This window comes from Aythya fuligula, chromosome 10 (assembly GCF_009819795.1).
Source record: "Aythya fuligula isolate bAytFul2 chromosome 10, bAytFul2.pri, whole genome shotgun sequence".
Taxonomy (NCBI): Eukaryota; Metazoa; Chordata; class Aves; order Anseriformes; family Anatidae; genus Aythya; species Aythya fuligula.
The window spans coordinates 20,007,441-20,028,363 of record NC_045568.1 but is presented as its reverse complement, the minus strand read 5'-3'; the positions used below and the strand labels follow the sequence as shown (position 1 = coordinate 20,028,363).

The 20,923-nt window shown below is 37.9% G+C and overlaps 1 protein-coding gene across 2 annotated transcripts; it reads left to right on the top strand.

The window, feature by feature from the left end:
- Nucleotides 1-1,842: 1,842 nt before the first annotated feature.
- Nucleotides 1,843-20,606, top strand: CRBN (cereblon). Of its 2 annotated transcripts, none has more exons than XM_032193948.1 (11): nucleotides 1,843-1,954; nucleotides 4,942-5,051; nucleotides 5,214-5,416; nucleotides 6,289-6,438; nucleotides 7,838-8,000; nucleotides 11,093-11,155; nucleotides 11,862-11,946; nucleotides 12,474-12,589; nucleotides 14,105-14,169; nucleotides 15,905-16,036; nucleotides 17,004-20,606. In XM_032193948.1, exons 1-11 carry the CDS (start codon nucleotides 1,888-1,890, stop codon nucleotides 17,185-17,187), a joined length of 1,338 nt encoding a protein of 445 aa, XP_032049839.1. In that variant the 5' UTR covers nucleotides 1,843-1,887; the 3' UTR covers nucleotides 17,188-20,606. The 2 variants fall into 2 exon arrangements, with proteins under 2 accessions (XP_032049839.1, XP_032049838.1); XM_032193947.1 differs by having other exon boundaries at nucleotides 4,939-5,051.
- The last annotated feature ends 317 nt before the right edge of the window (nucleotides 20,607-20,923 follow it).

Sequence of the window (20,923 nt, the reverse complement as noted above, 5' to 3'; positions counted from 1 at the left end):
AAAATTAAGCACATATCAGCATACTTAATAAAATAAACATCCTAATAACAACATGTAATCTGTCAGAAACACAGACCTTAAGAAAAATCTTCACTGTGTCTTCATTATGCCCTTGTAGGAAAGGCTGGTGGATTTTAATAGGCGTGATTTATAGGCAGAGACTAAATTAGAGTTTATGGCCAGTTTGTGGTTTTGGACTTAGATTTGAGGTGCTATCGAGAATTATACATGCTGCACATGAATATAGCTCTTAGCAGTATTAAGGTTAAAAAGAGATGCAGTATCATCCAAAATAAGAATTTTGGGGTTTTGGTCTCAAAATTTCCAGTAGTCATAGTTTTATTATGTTATCTATTTATTTAGTTAGTTAGTTATTTTTTTTTTTTTTTAAAAAAAAGCTCCTTCAGTCATGTGAATTATTTGAGAATCTCAGTAGTCATTAAAAAATAAGTTCTATCCCTCCTAACTGCAGAAACAAGCTTTAAAAAGTGATTGAAATGTACCCATAAGAATTAAAAAAAAAAAAATCAAAATATATTACCATATCAAAAGAAGCCAAAAATATTTAGCATGACTGTTTTTAATCAAACCCTAGGGTTTGTAGAAGAAATGGCTCATAATTATTTAATATTTCAGTTTGCTAGACTGCCGTACAGAACAACAACAAAACTATTATATGTTTTTTATTATGGTTAATGTAATAGCTACAATATCCTGGAATTATGTATATTATACCCAGACGGTGCAGAAAAAAGCCATGGAATCACTGAGAAATTGAGTGTTCGTTTTATTCTTATAAATGCTTTATGTATCATCATAGGAGTGTTTGTGGTACTTTCCTCTTTCAGCAAATGTGTTACTGAATCTTGCTCATACGCAGGTCGGTACAGACGATGAGTATTTTTAGATTTCCCACCCATGGTGCTGAGGAGTTAGCATCCCACTGGAAAACTGGGGAATGACAGCCTGGCCGTGGAGGTGTGATATAGTTTAGTGGGGGACCGGTTAGTGTTAGGTCAGAGGTTGGACTCGGTGATCTTGTAGGTCTCTTCCAACCTAGGTGACTCTGTGATTCTGTGTTCCCAGGCCAAGGCTGATCAGCACAGAATGACGATGCTCAATAGTTAGGTGGAAATGAGTGGCCAGCCCCTAGGTTGATATGTGTCTGTGCTTTTTATCTTTAAAATATGTTTCTCTAAAACACCTTAATTCTGAGAAACGTAGGAGCATGCGGCTGGGAGCATCGCATGGGATTTAGTGATTTGTGAGACTGCAGCAGAGGCCAACAGCAACAAAAAGTAAACATTTTAACAGAACGGGAGAAGTCCCAGAGGCCTGGTATGATGGCTTTCATTTTTTTAAAAGGGAGAAGGCAATGTATAACTGGTGGGACTGGGCAGAACTGGGCAGCAAACCCACTCGGCCTTTTTGTCGCTGTGTCAGCCAGCCCTGCAGGACAGCTGCGACCTGTTCCTGGGGATGACGCCAGCCTTGTGTCAGGACATTTTGCACTTTTAGCTGGAAGCCTGAAGCATTTAGTTTCGGCCGTGCTACAAAACACAGTTTTCATCTTTTATTTTCTGCGTGTAAAGCACCACACACGGCGCTGAGGCACTGAGGACGCCAGGAGGCCACCCCACCACCTCGGGCACCCGCAGCGGGGCAGGGACACCCTGGGGGCGGCAGAAAGGCCCTGAGGCCCGGTGCCGCTCCGAGGGACGAGCCGGAGCCCGGCGGGGCTCCCCGAGAGGCACCGGACACCGCCAGAGGCCGCTGCGCCACCACCGGGGCCTCCTGAGCCGGCCGCGGCTCCTCCTCCTCCTCCTCGCCCTTCTCCTCCTCCTCCGGCGGCGGCGGCTTCCCAGGCTCCTCTCCGGGTAAACAGCGATGGCCGCCGAGGAGGGAGGCGGCGAGCCCCGCAACAACATGGGCAACCACCTGCAGCCGGCGCCCGGTAATGGCCGCTGAGGGGAAAGGGGGAGGCGGCGGGGCCGGCGGGGGGCCGGGGGCAGCGGGCGGGGACCGGGCGTGAGGCAGGGCCGGGGCGGGACCGGGGGCAGGGGCAGCGGGGCGACAGCAGGGAGGACGATGAGGGTGTGCAGGGCACCAGCCACACTGTCCTGTCCTGTCCTGTCCTGCTGCCCCTGGGCCTTTGGGGTGCTGGAGCTGCTCCTGGGCACGCTGCTGTAGCTCGCCCTGACATATGTGTGAGGCCAGGCAGCAGTGGGAGGTTGTGCAGAGGTTGGCCACACCAGGCAGGGTTCAGAGAAGGGCAAAATCACCTGTTATTGTACATTTTCTGTCGTTTTTATTTATTGACCTAGTCCACCAGTCCATATTGGAAGAATAGACGCTCAGGCACTGGGCCTTCAGGTATTAGGCAGGTGGTCAGGTGAAAGCACGCTGAAAAGGCGTAGTTTCCACCAACTTGGGCAAATGCAGACACTTGACTCTGCAAATTTGGGCCGCTGTAAAACCTAACAAAACTTGAGGAAATCATCCGTCATTTTAGAAAGCCTCCACTCCGTCTAAATGCTCTGTAATGCCATTAGTAAACAGGGAAGCAGGATGTCCTCTGTACCGCACTTGAGGGCAGTGTTGAATTCCACTCCGTGTCCACACTTCCTGCAGTATTCGTGCTGGAATTTGTAGAGCAGCCTGGTTTCTCTGTCCTCACACACCGTCATAATTCCTCATGTAGGTACCCAGTGCATAATAACTTGCATTTTTCTGATTTAGCATATAGGGCCTCCAAACTGACGTGAGCTCATATTTTGGTTTTGGAAGCAACTCCTCCTAAACAAGAAAAAAATATTATTTCAGAATAATCATGCACATAGCTCTAAGTCCTGGTAACCGATGCAGTTTGCTGTGGAAGAAAATTGCATGAAAATTGTGCCTTTGGCACTTGCCTTTCTCTTGTTCCAGTGTACTCGAGGTCTCATTAATCATGAAAAAAATCAACAAAAATACAGTGACAAATATACAGTTCCTTTTGTCTTCCGTCTCCTGTTCCTGTAGTGTGACTGAGTAGGAGAGTGAAGCCGGCAGTGTGTTTTCGACATTCACGTGGTGCTGCTGCAGTAAAATGAGTCATCATTCCTCTCAGCCTTCCAGCTTCCCTCTGCCACCACGCAGCCCTCAGTGTGCGATTTGGGAGAGAACGAGCAGAAGTTTGCAGGACGCAGTTGCTCTCAGATCAATGACTGTTAATTCCCTTTGTGTTCAGAAGAGCAAATGAAACAGCCTCTGTCTAAAAGGCTATTAAAACTGCTAATGATTCATGCAATTTAATGAGTGCATGTAAAGCAGAATATAATTTTCGGAGGAGATAGCTTCCCTCCCTGCAGCCCACACTGCTGCACCAGAACCACGTAATATTTCTGTTTGATGTAAATACAGTATTGGCTGGATCTGTAGCATGCGTGTGTCATGCTATTCCTCCTACAGAGAAGGGTCTGTAAACTGCAAGATCTAAAAAAAAATAAGTGAGATAAAACCAAAACATAACCATCAACTAAACCTTTTGTAAAGAGTAGGTTTAACAAATGTTCCTAAAGGCCAAAGAAGGGAAGTACACGCTCTCCAGAGACAGCTCATCTCTTCATTGTTCTCTCATCCTCCCACTCAGAAGGAGTAAGATCTTAGTGAGCAAGGGTGCTGGTGTTTCTGAAGGAAGGATCCTTCCTTACAAACCCTACCCCTTCGTATGGTTTGCTTACAGTACATTTCAGATGAGATAATCGCTCCACCTTTTAAGTTGTCAACACTAATTGCAAAGACAAGCAACTAGACAGCCTGCTGTAAGGACATTTTCCTGCTGACGTATTAGTTTTCAAGATCTAAATGATGTTTTTTTGGCACCGTTGGGATTGTCTTTTACTCAGCAGCTACTGGTGTAACAATCCTGCAGATATGATTTGCAAAGTTTACAACAAATCTAATTTAGACGTGTCCTGGCATATAAATATTATTTATGTTCCAAGTGTCAGGAAATAGGATCAAATAATACAATTACAAATGTGTGTTAATCCCATTATATTTGTTTTGGGTGAGTATTTACAGGCACACATTATATGGTAATACATGGAATGGTCAGTGAAACAGCATTTTAGAAACACGTTTTTTGTTATTTTTATTTATTTATTTTTTAATTTAACATATTTGTATGAATTTTATACAGATGCACTGGCTATGTGTTTAAATAATAAAACATACTGATAATTTAACTGTCTTCTTGCCCGAAAGTGATTTCAGGATTGATTCCTAGAACTGAGAAATTACAAGAAAGTAGTAATTTATAAATTCTGTTTGGTATCTTAAGATGTATTTGTAGAATCATAACATTCCCTTCCTTTGTAGTTATCTTTCTTGTGTGTGCCTTCCTGTGTGTGCTGGGTTTTGTGATTGTGTGTGGTACACAGTGAGCAGAGGCTGACAGCAGTGAAAGTGTCTAGAAACATCAGCAAGAGGCTGTGTGAATGTGGAGCTTCAGATTACTTGGAAGTCAGTTGCTTTATGAATAGTTATAGTGTACAGTGTTGTAGCACTGTAAGTGATGTATTCAGCAGCCTGTAAGAAATTAAGTTAGCTGGTATCCCTGCGTTACAGGCAGAACATGTTAGGAACTGTAACTAAAAGCTACTAGTGGGAAAAAAAAATCTGAACTGACAGAATTTGGATGATATTAGCTGCCCAAAAAAAGGTTGTTCCTTAGCCTTTCAAAAATAAATTACCAGCTTTTGACCCTTTCTATAGAACAGTGGTTTTGCTGTAACAGCAAGAATTTTTCATAGGTTTTACAAATATGCAAGCTGCTTCCCTGTGAAGATGGGCTTTAGCCTGGGAATTCTGAATGCGTTTCTATGATTCTCTTGATTTTTCTCCATATTTTAATTTTCATTGATTTGTACATGGTGTTCTGTCTGTGCTTATTAGTAGAGAGTGAGGAAGAGGATGACAATGAAATGGAAGTTGAAGATCAAGATGGTAAAGAAGCCGAGAAGCCTAACATCATTAATTTTGACACCAGTTTGCCAACATCACATGTGGTATGTCTTTATGTGTCTTCCGTTAAATGCAGTTTGAAGAAGTTTTGATTGGTTTTGCATAACTGTTGTAAAAGCCTTAGGTTAAAGGCCTGATTTTATTTTATCCTCTTAAGTCAACAAAGCCTGGTGTACTGCTGTCATTTCCTTACTTATTGTTTTCAGTATTTAGGTTCTGATATGGAAGAGTTCCATGGGAGAACGGTGCACGATGATGACAGCTGTCAGGTGATCCCAGTGTTGCCCCACGTGATGGTGATGTTGATTCCTGGACAGACGTTACCTCTTCAGCTTTTTCGCCCTCAAGAGGTTAGCATGGTGCGGAATTTAATTCAGAAAGACAGAACATTTGCTGTTCTTGCATACAGGTAAAATACACGAGTGGGTTTACTGATGGTATGCAGCATGTATTTGTAGCACAGTAACTTTGGATACTTAATCAAAAGCAGATGATTGCATCAGTTCTGTGGTGAATAACTAAGTTGTGATCTGAAATTGTTAGGCGAAAGATGTCTTCGAGTACATCAGGAAGAGGGTTTCATGTGTTACTGGGTTGCTTCATGACAGTATCACGTTTGTATAAGAGGAGCAGAAAGTGTCAAACATTCCTTGTTTGAGCATCCTCTTCATTTCATTAACTTTGAATGCATTGCCCCATTTTGCTTAAAGAAGCATCCTTGATCTGAAATACAAAAATGAGATTCTTGTTTTGACAGCTTCATTGTCATAAAGGTGTATTTGCTTGCTTTGTGTACAAACAAGCACAGACAATGGGTTTGATAAGAGACTAGAGACATGAGATGTTAGAGAAGTGGAAAAGATAAAGGCTGATATATCCCAAAAGAAGCTGGGAGCATTCCTCCCTCTTCCCCTGCATTTACTGTGGTTTAATTATGTAGGAAATGGGAACGGTTGTTTTCTGGAAAGCTGGTCTAAAGAATTTTGGTGCTTTCAATGTTGGCATTTCTAATACAGATACTTTGGTGATCCCCGTGTTCCCAGATTCTTACCTCTACACGCTTAAGAAAACCAAATTAAATGGTTAAAAAAGAAAATACTATTAGAAGTTGCTTTAAAATGGAAAAATAATGGCTGTATTTAATTGAAACTATTTTACCAAGTTTAGCTTTTTGGTAACAGTAAGTGGTACAACTGTACAGTCAGTGCAGGTGGATTGTGAAATCTGGATGAACAGTGCTATTTGGAGGGTAGGTAACCTTTTAAATTCTGTTGCTTTTAGTAATGTACGTGAAAGGGAAGCACATTTTGGAACAACGGCAGAAATATATGCCTACAGAGAAGAGCAGGAATATGGAATTGAAACAGTCAAGGTGAAAGCAATAGGAAGACAGAGGTTCAAGGTGCTCGAAATACGAACCCAGTCGGATGGGTAAGAAAATAACCCATTTAATTTTACCTAATGCAAATCTTCTTTCACCAAGGCATTTACCATATATTGGGGGTGCATCTGGCCTGTCAGTCACACAACTGACTGATTAGTGTTTTTATGTTTAATTGGTAATTTCTTCAACTATGTGTTTTAGTTGTTAGAGCTTTGCTCTAAAATTCTCTAAGGAATGCTTGTGTGTATTTGATGTGGTGTGTGTGTGTGAAAATATCTGTCAGAACAACATTGTTTCAGAAAGTTAAGCCAGAAAAAGATGTTGATTTGTCTGCATTATAAGTGGTAAAACTTTCAATACCTCTCACATTTGTGCTTAAACCAAATGTGAAATGAGAAGATATTCTCCTTTATCAGGTATGTGTCTTGTGTTGTCTTGTGGGAAGGCTCCCTGATGCCATAGATAAGCTGCCTTGGCACCATAGATACCATTCTTAGGCTTTCAGACCTTCAGCTGAAGAAACAAAGAATACCTGTTAAACTAGCTATTTCTTACTATCTAGCCTTTTGGTTACAGTTACCAAATTCTGAATTTTACTATTTAAAAAACCCAGTGTTGAACACAAGATGGCAGCACTTGGATAACTGCAGCAGCAACGGCATTGTTCAGAATGCTGTATCCAGAAGCAGTTACGATAAAGTGTTTATTAGACGTTAAAGCGTTTTATTTTGATGGTTTCTTATCTACTGACTAGAAAAAAACACTTTTATACAGCATGTCCACAAGTTTCATTCATAAGTCTGAATTTTTAAATGTACGAAATAAAGGAAGTAAGATGAATTTTCTCTTCATGGCAAGCTCTAGATTTGTTGGAGTGACTTAAACTTATATACAGTTACTCTGCTTTCAAATACTTTCAAATACAGCAGATGCCCCATGCTTTAAGATACATAAGCATTCCCATTGTATCCCATGGAAAAGGAAGGTAACTGTGAGAGGAAAAAAGCAAACTACCTTTTGATGAAAAAGAGCAGTGATTTTCTGGTTTTGTATGCCTGTGCAAAAATATTTGGTAAGCAGCTAGTTCTGATTTTTAAAGGCAAATGAAAAATAGAGATTGAAGTATCTTCAGTGTATTGCTTCTGTCTTCAGTTTAGGCATGCTAAAGTCCAGTCAGCACAGTGGCTTTAATAATTTAGCAGAGGATGTCTGTATTTTAGACGCATATGTTTGGTTTGCTACAAATATACTGTATGTTTCCTATGGTAATTTGATTCACATTGCTACAGTTAAAAAAAAAAAAAAAAAAAAAAAAAAAAAAAAAAAGAAAACTTGGATGAAATGGATTCTTGCTTGAATTCTATAGTACCATGTAGTGATAAACAGTAAAATCAATTTTTGAAACTCTAGTGTATGTGTATATATGTCTTTTTTTTCTTTTATCAGAATCCAGCAGGCTAAAGTACAAATCCTTCCTGAGCGAGTGCTGCCTTCAACAATGTCAGCAGTACAGCTGCAGTCTCTCAGCCGATGCCACATATTTCCTTCTTCAAAACCTACAGCGTGGCAGGACCGAGCTTTACGTCAGTGGTGGCAGAAATATCAAAAGGTCAGAAGCTAATTTTTTTTTAAATTACTATGTTTGACAGTATTTTGAAAATGAGTATGAAATTCCATCTGTCTTCAGAAGTGGATACACGACTGGGACACTAGTTGCCAACCTCCTGCTTTTTCACAGGCTGTGTGATTATCAGCTGTTAGCGGCAGGGAAATACATGTTTTGTATGTGTTCTATTTGTTTTTAATTATTGTAGTATTTGATTAATGCTATTAAGATAATATTTCATGTAATAATATTACAGTTGTTACTAATTTTTACATAAGCACCTCAAAGAGAATGCTGATCGCTAAAGCGTATAGGTGATGAAGTGTTCATGAAAAAAACAAAAACAAATTAATGTTTTTTTATTCGTAGGCAGGTCAAAGAAACATCTTGATGTTAACAGTCATTGCTGTGGCAATAAAAATAGTGACAGTCAGTGTGGACAGTGCTGTGGGTCTTGTTTTGTACTTACAGTAATGTTTGGCTTTGAAAGTGAGGATGCTTTTATAACTCTTTCTCTGTGGCTGGTTGATAGAGGTAGAAGAGGTTCTTAAAGAGCAGAGGTGACTCTCAGATTCCAACAGTGAAACAGAAGACCTTTGATGTCTAAAACGTAAGAACTTGGTTGTTTGGAATCATAACTACATTTGCTAATTTTGTTTTAAAACCTGCTTCAGTTAGAGAATTGATTTCTGTACCTGCAGTTCCTTATTTACAGAAATTGTGGATCCACTGTAGAAAGATGGCTCTGTTTTTTAACTCAGTCAAATATTCCCACCCAGGCATTGGCTAACAGCTAGGCTGAAGGTCAGAGGTGGTCTGAGCATGCTTTATGGTGCACTTTCACCGTCTTATAAACATTTATCTATCTAAAGTTTTTGTTAATTTTTGTGCTTAGTAATTTTCTTTCTCAGTTTGCAGCAATATTTCTATACAACAAATTTATTCAGTCCAATTGCACATGCATTTCTAATTTTTTTTTTTTAATTATTATTTATTGGTATTTGTTTAACAGACTTCCTGGGATAGATAGTATGGAATCAATTTTGTAAATTTAATTTAGAAATTTTCTTAAATTTTGTTACGTTACCAAAAGTGACACATTAGAAAAAGGTCACAAATCTCTAATTGTTTCATGCAATCTACATATGTTGATGTGTTAGCTAATAGAGGAAGAAAGTGGTTTTACACATGAGCAATGTGGGTGAACTAGCAGTTCCATATTATTTCCTAGAGCTTTCAGAACTTTATTTGCTTTACTCTTTGATTAAAAAGAAAACCAAAACAGTAGAAGAGAAATAATCACTATCAAGGTGTTGGTATGGCCATTAGGGAATTAGGCTCTACTTTTACTTCACTGGTACAAGTTCTGTCATTGCTTGTTTACACTATTTTTGCAGCACTGCAGCTGTGACAATACTTGGGAGGGAATTTGCACTAAGATCATAGGGCAGAATTTTAAAGACTCCTAAGTGGCAGATGCCAAGCCTAAGCTACAAACTTCTGCATTGCTCAGGGGAATGATAAGGTGTGATTTGTGCTGGAGACATCTGTGCTATTTAAAAGGTGCTAAAATATGCATTTATTCAAGCGAACGTGCGTGCACTTTTACCAGTATACAGCATTTTCCTTTAGAAGTCTGAAATAAAGCATGCTGTCAAAAGGATGGTTTTGCTGCAATAAATTACATTCCTATAATAAGCAGCATGCTAGCATGTTGTACTAGCAGAGCTGCACCACCAAAGCCTTTCAAGTGTAAACCTGGCTCCTTCTCAGGCACAAAGACCAACTGTCATTAGCAGTCAGTAAGTGTGCACGGTGAGGTTAATGGGACAAGAGCTAGCACTGAGGACAGGAGAGAGGATGTGGAGAAACTCTAAACAATTCGCCACTGTTTGCTTGGAGATACTTCTCTCACTGTAGAGAATTCATCAACTAATTAGAGAATTAACTAAGCAAATACCTTTTCACTGCTGGTAATTGGTGGCTAACAAATTCAGTTTTGTCAGATGAATGCAGGTAAAACCTAGGGCTTCTTGTCTGCAGGATGTGCGCAGGGTGCACACATGCTGAAGATACTTTAGAGGTGTGAGGTGGCCCTTTTTATTTTGTTCCACCTTACCTGCTGTTTTTTTGTGTGCAGTTGTTTCAGTACACAGTTCAAGTGCACGCATTAGTCATGTGCACAGTGAAGTATGATGCAGCTAGCATGGCTAACTCCTGCTAGTAAAATTTTATTTTAAAAGGCTAGAAGTCAGTAAAAATAATTATGAGACCTTTGGAGGACTTTTTTCTGATGTTCTTGTTTTCTTCCTCCACGTTTGCTTCTTACTCCATAGTCCATTTGGGTATGTAATTTTATTCACAGGAGGCTGCTAGATGGATATTGTGCAATATTTTGTCTTTGGGTAGTAATAATAAAGCCATTTAATAAATTTTCAGTAGGCTGTCATAAGTATCGATGTTCAGTAAGCATTTCTGAAAATATTATTTCCATTACAAATAGATACAAGAACAAGAATGGATAGCAATATGTGATTAAGCATCAAGGCTGCCCAACAGTTTTCTTAGTCAGAAATGGTTCTGCTGTGAGAAGGCATCCTCTGAAACTCCTAACTTGTGTGTGGTTATTTTTAGCTATGTTTTTAACACATCACTTTTCCACTTTAAAAATATGACCATATATTCTTTGAATTTATAAATATCAGCTTAAGATACCTACTGTGGCCCATTAATCTCCTATGGTGACTAAGGAACAGATGTGCTATCTAGTAGTCCTTAAGTTTTTTAACTGTCTAGATTTCAGGTAGATGCTGTTTTGAAATGCGTATTTCTCATCACTAAGCAGTAAAAATACTTCTAATGCTGAGACAGATTTTCTGAGAAAATCCATGTATAGTTTATTTTATATAAAAGTCTTCATACAAAAGTCCTCAGTGCATCTGAGAAGTGTTTTGGAAGCCTCATTTTGAAGTACTGGTTTTGATGGTGATAATTTGTTGATAGTCAAATATGCCTCTGGTTTATTTGTGTGAACAAGAAATGTTGGTAAGATCTGCCAGTGGTTAAAAAATAAATATTTGTGATTTTGGTTTTAGAGGAAGTTTCACTGTGCAAGTTTGACATCTTGGCCCCCCTGGCTTTACTCTTTGTATGATGCTGTAAGTATTACCAAGTAATATCTAATTATTGGATAATATAAAAGTTTTAATTTTGGCTTGTAAGTTATGTTTTAAAGAAGGGTACAGCTTTCAGTTTACTGGTAAGAGCGGGAAGGACTTGCCTCTGTATAGTTGTTCCCTAGTGCTAGAGCATGCATCTGGGATGGATAGAAGAGGTTCAGGTTCTTGCTCTTTTATCGTGGAACAAAAAACTTGATCCTCTATCCCACATGCCTCGGATGGGTGTCCTAACCAACTTCAGTCACAGGTGCTGACTTACTTAAAAAAATATATTTTATAGGTATAATATATGTAATCTTCATTTATGTATGTATATATGTATATTAATACATAAAGTAATTACTGTAAGGGAGGGACAGGTAAAGAGGAGGCTAATTCTGCCTAGCCCTGATCTGTTTTATGCATCTCTAGAATTTGAACAGTTGTTTACTTACCTGAGATGAGATTTATACCTACCATTGGTTGATTTTTGCTCATTTCCCATCTCCTTTTACATTTGAGTTAAAAATACACAAGTATGAAGTGTTTATAATTATTGTAAGTCTTAAAAGCTAATGTCCACTAGGGAAAATAGCTTACTCTACATCTTGCTTCCTTTTTTTTTTTTTTTTTTTTTTTTTTTTTTTTTTTTTTAAGAAAACAGAAATACCTATGTATTTAAATTAGGCTTTTCTTCTAAAAAAAGGAAACCTTGATGGAAAGAGTCAAGAGGCAGCTACATGAGTGGGATGAAAATCTTAAAGATGAGTCTCTTCCAACAAATCCAATAGGTATGATGTTCTTCAGCTTATGAATTCAAATTTGATTTAGGAAAAAAAAAATCCTAAGAAAATAAGAGTTAGATAATTACTTTCAATTGACAGTCCATTCCTCACTTCCAGTTTCCAGCAAATTTTGATGGCTGATTTTGACAAAAAGATGATAGAACTTTTAAAGATGTGATCATCTCCAGCTGTTTTGAAAGATGTTCAGTAGAACAAATAGAACTCGATTGTGCTCCATGGCAGGAAGAATGTGATAATCTTTCTTATGAAAGCATGAGCCAAAAGAATACTAGATTTTAAAAATTATTATGTAAGTCCAAGTGGTCCATCACTGGTGATCTTTAACTATGGATTAGACTAATATGTTAGAAGTAGTTTTAGGTGTACGTGATCCAGCTTTAGGGCAGAAGGATATGCTGAGATGACCTCTGGAAGTCCATTATAAACTTAAGTTTTAGCACTCAATCTGTGAGAACTAGTACACTTTATCTCTTCCTTAAGTTCTAACAGGTCTGATACTTTCTCATTTCTAGATTTTTCTTACAGAGTTGCTGCTTGCCTGCCAATTGATGATGCATTGCGTATACAGTTGCTTAAAATAGGTAGTGCTGTTCAGCGACTCCGGTGTGAATTAGATATTATGAACAGAGTGAGTATTTGTTTTACCTGTTACTTACTTTAAATTGTTCTGACACACGCACACACACACATAAAGTGACTGTTAGAATCTATAACAAGTAATTCATCTAGAGAGTGAGTTTGCAAGTTTTTATTTTACCTTCACCTTGAAAAGTTGGTTTAAGAAAGAAAATGTTGTTAATTCTAGACTTTATTTGGCAGCAAGAGCCACATTTGCTTTTGTCAGAAATTATTTGAAAACACGCAGCAATTCCTTCACCAAGAGGTGGTGCTAGTAGTCTAGTGTTGTTGGTACCGATCTTCGGAACATCAGAACACCATGTTGCTGTATAACATCCTGCAATCAAGTAGCATTGTGCCATGAAGACTTGATGATTTTGTAACAAAAGATAAATCTTTGTAGTATTGAGTTATTGAGTATAAATCTTAGACTAAAAGGATTTTGGCAAAAGACATGTATTGACTTGTTAAGCAACACCTTTTAAAGTTATTTTAAAAGTTCTCTTTTCTTATTTTCTTTCCATTCCATGGCCATGTAATGCTCTAAATGTAGGATGTAGTTTTATTTTTACATAGTACATAGTGTAATAATAACATACTATAAATTATATATTATAATGCAAGTATTTGTCAGTCAAACTCATGTCAAATCCATCTGTTTTCGGAGCAGTGTTTGCTAAAACATCTTGCAACATTTGCAATAGCAGTTCAGATTGCTATTCTCTTTCCAAAGAGAAAACATTTAAAGAGTCATCAGTTAAAATGTACAAGAGTCATCAATTAGAAGTTTTAACTGTAAACTTGCTTATGTCTGGTAGTGGTAGTTGGAACATTTACTATCCACTTTTTGAATGGAGAGACAAATTAATGTTTTGTTAATGTATTCATATAACAGTGCACCTCCTGAAAATTCATGGTAAAGCGTTCTACTAAGCTGATTTTTAAATGGATATTTTCTTGGTAATGTCAGCAATTAATTGCTTGTTCTGCTTTATAGAAATTATAGGAGAGAAATTGCTCTGTCATAATCTTTAAGAAAAAGGTCAATGCATCTTACATATTTGTCTTGAGAAATTCAAAATCATTGATCTACAGTATTTGCAAATTTTAGCAGAATTTAATGATTGCATTCATCTTAATGATTGTATTCGTCTTTCTTTTGTGTTATATATTAAAAGAGCAAAGTTTCTTTTTTTCTAAGTTAGATTTTAAAGACCTTAGCAAGTTGACTTGCTTATTGTGTAGTCAGATTATTCAGATCCTCTTTTTATTTTAAAAAGCAAGTGTATAAAGATTTTTTTTTATCTTTTGTATAACAATTAACATTTACCATAAGGAACGAAAATGCGTATACATTTTTATCCTTTGGTATAAAGAGAAAATGTAAGTGATTCCTACCCGGATAAACAAAGGAATTGGTACAAAGCCTATTGTGAGGGAAGGGGAGAGAAATTTTATTATTTGCCAGTGTGATGACAAGTATCTGGAAATGAATGAAATTACCATGTTGGTTTTTCTTTTCAAGTGTACATCTCTTTGTTGTAAGCAATGCCAAGATACAGAAATAACAACCAAGAATGAAATATTCAGGTGAGTTTATTGCTCTTAATCTTTGTGAGGTTCTTGATCAGAAACATTGGCACAGCAAAACATATTTTGCCGGGGTATGTCTTATAACTAATGTGTTTTCCACAGCTCTAATAAAATTTAATTAAATATTTATAGGGAATTTTCTTTATAAAACAAACCAGGTTGTTTGAGCTTTTTTAATAAAAAGTTAGTAAATTCAAACGTCACCATGTATATTGTAACACAAGGCCTTTCATAGGAACTTCTTTTATCACCTAGTCCTGCATCTTGCCACGTGCACTCAGTGATGAGTTTTGAACTCCAAAACTCTACGTATAAAATTTGGGACCTCATGAAATAATAGGACAAAAAATACTTTCCTGGCACTTCATTTTGACTTTCTGTATGCCAAAAAACTTGAGCAGCAGATTAAAATGCACTAATTGTGTGACACAGATAGGATCCCAGGGTGTTGTTGTGTAAGCAAATTACCTGTGTATGTTGTTAAGCATTGTGATACTTCCCTCATTTAAAGAACATAGGGTTTAAACCTAATAACTGTACTAGGCCCTCACTGTATATTCGACCTGTACAGTATCTTCCATGTCAAACAATGATAAGACTGTACGTTTTCCAAATGATTGATACTTCTGGCAGTCTTGTCATTGTTTTCATCTTGGATAACTAATGTCTGTCCATCACCTATGATAATATGAAGGTTAAAAGATGCCTTGGTGTAAGAACGTAAGACTCCCCACAGTTTTCTTTTGTCAGTGTGAAAAGAAGCTGATGCGATAATTAAAACCCATTTCTTATCTTCCAATTAAATGATGGATTCCAGAAGTGACAATTCCTGCTGTGTTGACATGATGTACTTTGACAGAAGAATGATGAGATGTTAGTGTAATGAATGCACATTTTTGCTGACTTTTAAAGTTCGATTTAAGAGTAGCAATATAGATGCTACTTGTTTTTATTGGAAGCTGTTACTCAGTAGAGGCAAGTAAAATAAACTATGAGTCTGTCGTGCTTTTTTTTTTTTTTTTTTTACAACTACTGAGCTGTACTTTTTTGAGGGAAACATTAATAACAACCTTAAGTGGGGGAGTTGCATAACAACATCCTGTCAGCTATCCTCTAATAACTTGTCCTCCTTAGCAATAACTTGTCCTCCTCAGCTGGGCAAGATGCAGCTGAATATTTTAATCTGTACTTGGGATAATATCTTTTTAGCTACCTTTACTGAAGTAGAGACTTTTAACTAGATAACAGGAGTACGTTAAGGCAGTCCCTTCCCTCGGCCTGCCAGCAGTGCTGGGCCTGAGGCACCCCAGGGCATGGCCGGCCCTCCTGGCTGCCAGGGCACACTCCTGACTCGTATTCAAGTTGTCATCAACAGCACTTACTAATTTCCTATCATCTGCAAACTCTGTATGCTTTTGAGTCCCATATGAGATCATTTACAAAACCATTGAAAAGAAGTGGCCCCAAAATGGAGCCCTGAGGAGCCCCTCTAGTGTCTGGTCACCAGCCTGAAGTAACCTCACAATATTTGTTTGCTTGCTATTTTACATAACTATTTGCTTTCAGTTTTTAATAACATAATTAAAAGTAGATTTTTTTTCCACAGACTGATGTAGTTCTTTTGCTGTGCAAAATAGTTTTAACCATCATTGGCTGTTTTTCATCTGTTTACATCTGAGAGCTTTTTTTTTCTTTCATGAACTTTGTCTAAATTCTTTATTGTCTGTTGTAGTTTATCCTTATGTGGACCCATGGCAGCGTATGTGAATCCTCACGGATACATCCACGAAACCCTTACTGTATATAAAGCCTGCAACTTGAATCTCAGTGGACGACCATCAACAGAACACAGCTGGTTTCCTGGGTAATACAATTAAAAGAAAATTTATGTCACACCTCTCTGGTAGGAATTATTTTGCCTAGATATGCACGCTTCAGGCAGACATTCAAAACTTTGAATATTTAACCTCTCAGCAGCAGCTGAAATGTCAAAATATATTTGAGTTACAGTTTAACAAAACATTATTTATAGTTCCACAAAAATACTTGTTACAGCTTCACCAAATCACTTTTCTGTGTGGCCCTTTCTGTACTGCAATGTCAGAAATCGTTCTTTTGTCCCTTTGGCTATTGTATGTCTAAAGCAGCATAAAATATTACATTGCTGTATTTCTAGCCAGTCCAAGGTTCTTGACTAATGCATGCACTCATTAACTCTTGCATTTTTTTTAAATTTCATTTATTTTCTGGACTGTCACATAACACTGAGTAATGACTTGGAGGGCAGGTGGCATATCTATCTTAAGAATTGCATGCTTCAAGATTCCTTGAGAAAAACTTTTAGCTTATAGTATCTGGAGTTAATTTTTCTCATCCTTACCTGTTTTCTTGGTTCTTTTCTTCTCTGGTTTTGAAATATTCATGTTCTGACTTTTGAAGCTGTTAAAGAAAAATCTGTCTGGAAAATGTGGTTCCCTTTTAATTTATCAGCAGTGCAAAAATCACTTTTATTTCAGTTAAGCGAATTACTCTCCAAGAACCACTTTCTGACTCTTTTTTTATGGCACACAGCATTTCATTATATTGTTGAAATGCTGTGCTACTAAAATACTTCAGTTACTTTCTATACTTGAAGGCTGATTTATTTTTTATTTTTTACGATTTGCAGGGTTTTAGATGAGAGCTGGATACCTTGATTCCCTAAGATTCTTTGAAAATCCAGCTTGAAACTATTATTCTCTGTTCACTTCTGTAAGTGAACTGTGGTCTAGTATTTTGAAAGTGTCTTTTCTTTACACGTTAGCATCAACCTTTTCTTTTGTTTTTGATAGGTATGCGTGGACTATAGCCCAGTGCAGAATCTGTGGGAACCACATGGGATGGAAGTTCACAGCTACCAAAAAGGATATGTCACCTCAAAAATTCTGGGGATTGACACGGTCTGCTCTCCTGCCTCGGATTCCAGAAACAGATGATGAATCAGGCCAAGATAGATCACCGTTACTCTGCCTGTAATCTAGTAACCTGCTTTTGGAGGTGAACAGGCAGTGGTCTGTCTTTTAGATGCATCTGCTCAGTTCTGCATCTGATGCTTACGTTACCTTAAAACAGAATAAAAAACGACCCCCCCCCAAAAAAAAAAAAAAAAAAAGCACACACCAAACAAGCAGGCTCACTACGCTTGGATTTGGTGTGCATCCACATTACTGTTGCTTCAGCCACCCTGAGAACTGAAGGTTGAATCTTTAAAATGACAGCTGGGGAGAGAAGGTGGTATGAGACACCAAGAAATCACTTTGATGCGTCTGGACAGAGTTGACTGATCTTTCTACTTCTGTGTATAATTTCAGAAATGTTTACTGCTATCAACCTACAGTGAAAGAAGGAGACAAAAACTAAGATTGCAATTAAACAGAGTATAATTTATGCAATATATGATGGTAGATACCAGTTACTTACTGCGGAGTATTTCCCGTAATATACTTCAGTGTTTTTGATGAGAATCCCTGTTTCTAACTATGTGGAATACTTCCAATTTTATGCTTGTGCTGTTTCTCAATTATTAACTGAATAACCATAAAAAAGAGTACAAGGCTGAAGCATGTATTTTGACTGATACTGTGTTGGAAATGTTAGTGGCAGTATGTAACTGGCAGAAGCAAGAGCTGCCTGCAGCTAGAACAAGCATGTTACAAAATGCCCTTTGAAAAAAAGCTATTATTATGTATATGGTCCTTATAAGTTATCTGATGTATTGAGCATTTTTGACTTTAAAAGTCTTTTAAATTTTAAATTATTTATACAAAACATACAGATCAGTCCCAGAACATAAAATACATTGTCATTTACTGTTGAATGTGCTTATATTTACTTTCCAAAATTATTTCTGTGAAGATTAGTTTACAGGTATGCATGCCCAGGGTTCCATGAAGTATCCTCTGCAATACGAGACTGTAGAGACAAGGTTCTCTGGTTCTCTATCCTTTTGATAAGGGGGAGGCAACATATCATTTTTTTTTTCTTGTAGACTTTCATATCAGAAGGTAAAATTTTGCATTAGCACCTTACCCTACAAAAGGCAAATGTTTCTGAATAAAACAGAAACAAAAGGCAGTGCTTTTCGTTTGTTTTTGTTTTCTGGAGTGCTGTCTGTGCTACAGACATGGGTGCCAAAACGGGGCAGCTTTTGCTGCTGCTGGGTTGATTTTTTCATCAGAATGCACTTTGATGGCGGAAACTGAAGATGGCAAGATTTCTTCAGTTTGTGTGTACATACATATTTTCTTTTTCTTTTGAAGCTTTTTCATTCACTTTATTTCTTCTGTGTAAATCTTTAAGAACTTACATTATTAAATACTATGACACAAAACTGCTTAAGATTGAAGACATAAGCCACTAATTGTTCCTTCTCAGTCACACTCTTACATCAAACATGTAGCATGGATAGATTACTGCAGTGAAAGGCTAAAGCCAGACCTCTACAAGACAAGTAGCTGATTTAAGTGGTAATGTGGTATTTGTTACAGCACAGCTGAGAAAAAATCCAGATGTGAAAAGACGCTAGAAGCTGAAAGGCTGTTAGGATAGTTTATTACGCTAGGTATGTAGAAACTAATGATTGTGTAACTCAGGTTTAGTTCTTTGAAGCCTTCTACCTCTGTGCTTCTGTGATAACTTTTGTTCTCTCCGTAGACATCTTTAATACCATATTTAATTGTGTGTGCAGTGCTCTGACTTGCCAGTGAACCATGAAAAGCAATACTTCTTTGAATATAATTCTGAACAAATAGAGGGTGAACGATGGCTCATTTTCTTAAAGAAAACATTCTCTATTTTGATTATGTTTCTATAATAAGCTTTCAAAAGACTGACACGGGAAGCGCTAGTGTGAGCGAGAGACTGTGAAACTTCTGTACTTAGCAAGCACCTAAGTCATACTTTGCTTTCCCCCTCACTCCCTGCACCGGCACAGACATACATGCAGCACGCAAATGGGTGCACACAGACACGTGTGGCTTAGCTGTAGGCTTAGTTTATTTTTTTCCCTCTGAGATACTCAAGTACCTGTTGTTCCTGTCGCCCTCGGTAGGTCTTGTGGGCAGTGGGAAGGCTGAAGGTGCTTTAAAGTACCTTCTGCTGCCATTTGCTGTAAGCATCCACAGAGGGTTTGGTGAGTGGCGCTTTTAAAATGATCGTTTTCTCAGCTCTCACTGAACTTCATAAGGTGTTTTGGGTTTTGGCCAAGTCTTTCAGATTGCCTCAACTGAAAAATGGCGTTATGGTGGCAATGTTTGAATACAAAATAAGCATATTTTTGGTATTGTGTATATATAGTCAAATGTAAACTAATATAATCGAGATAAGTCAGAAGTAAATTTCGCTCTAACTTAATTTTATTGTTGATGATGCTTTTCCATCTGCCTAACCTTCTGTGTAATTTGCCATTTCAAAGTCCATGACAATTTCCAGGTTGAAAGCAAGTATAATTCACCTTGCTGCAGAAATGATGAATCCTGCTGTGGTGAAGCTGGCCATTGAAGTGGTACATGTGTAAGAATTCCCAAAATGTACTGCACGTGACTTCCAGCGTGGATGTAGAGTTGTGAATGGTTCAGTACGTTGGTTAATATTTTCTATGCTTTTTTTCTCTTTTTTGGAGAGAAAACTACTAGAATGTTGGGATTGTGGAAAATTATTTCTGACAAATATGGGCATCATACGCTTTTGAGAGCTAAGTACAAAGGAAATCAGCAAATTTTATGATAATAGCTGTATTTACTACGTTCATTGGTTGGCTTGTAGTTTCATGCTGTAATTAATCCAACTGACATGCTGGCTGCTGCCAAAAGGGACTGCTTCTCTCTTCTCTCCCACTGTAATTTGTGTCTGTACGTGAGACCTGGGAATTACAGAGTCACAGGATCGGAGCACTGATCGCACAGCCACATCGTGCCAGGTCTGACAGAGGAAGGATGAAGAAGCATCTGGGAGGGATAGACTGGGGACTGCCCCGTTGAGCAGAAGATCTCAGCTGGGTTGGAGTACGAGCAGCATAGAACTGTTCGTTTTCAAGCTATCATTGCTGTAGCCGTAGAATAAAGACGTCATACAATCGGGGCCTGTAATTTTGCAAGTTTTCATGTATTTTAGTTTAGATGATTAGGTAGAATCACAATAGGACATTTGCACACCTGTTCTGAAATGTTCAAACTGTTCTTTTTTTAAAAAATAATAATGCTATTTTTGTATGTGCTGCAATTAATTTTGTTCCTCATTGTTTTTCACCTTTAATTGCTTTGTACAAGCTGCAGAAGGGGTAGCACGTTTTTTGCTTTAACTCTTCCTCTGTCTGCCTTTTGGGACAACTTTTTCTGAAAAGTCTTGTTGCTTGCAAACATTTGCAAAGAATAAAATTCAATCTGTTTCAAAACTGATCTTGGAGGACACATTTTTTGCTGACTGGAACAGAAAGAAAATGGGTTTACACTGTGTTTTGAATTGTATTGCTTACGGAAAATGATGCTAAGGGAGTTGAAGAGCAAAGGACAAGGCACAGAACAGCATGAAGATAAAGCATAGGTTGTCATTCCAACTAATAACTAAAATGAACCATTAGGACATTCATCTCAAACTCTTCTGTCTCATCTGTACATGTATTTTAATCTGCGTGAGCAATTCCTAGATAACACTGCTAGCGCAGGACTTGTTCCTACTGCAAGAATGTCCTGCTCTTACTAAAGTTCTGCAGCAT

Coding starts and splice junctions, on each gene's coding strand:
- CRBN (XM_032193947.1), top strand. CDS start 1,888: ATGGCCGCCGAGGAGGGAGGCGGCGAGCCCCGCAACAACATGGGCAAC. Junction 5,417..6,288: donor TTTGCTGTTCTTGCATACAG/GTAAAATACACG, acceptor TGTTGCTTTTAG/TAATGTACGTGAAAGGGAAG. Junction 14,170..15,904: donor ACCAAGAATGAAATATTCAG/GTGAGTTTATTG, acceptor TGTCTGTTGTAG/TTTATCCTTATGTGGACCCA.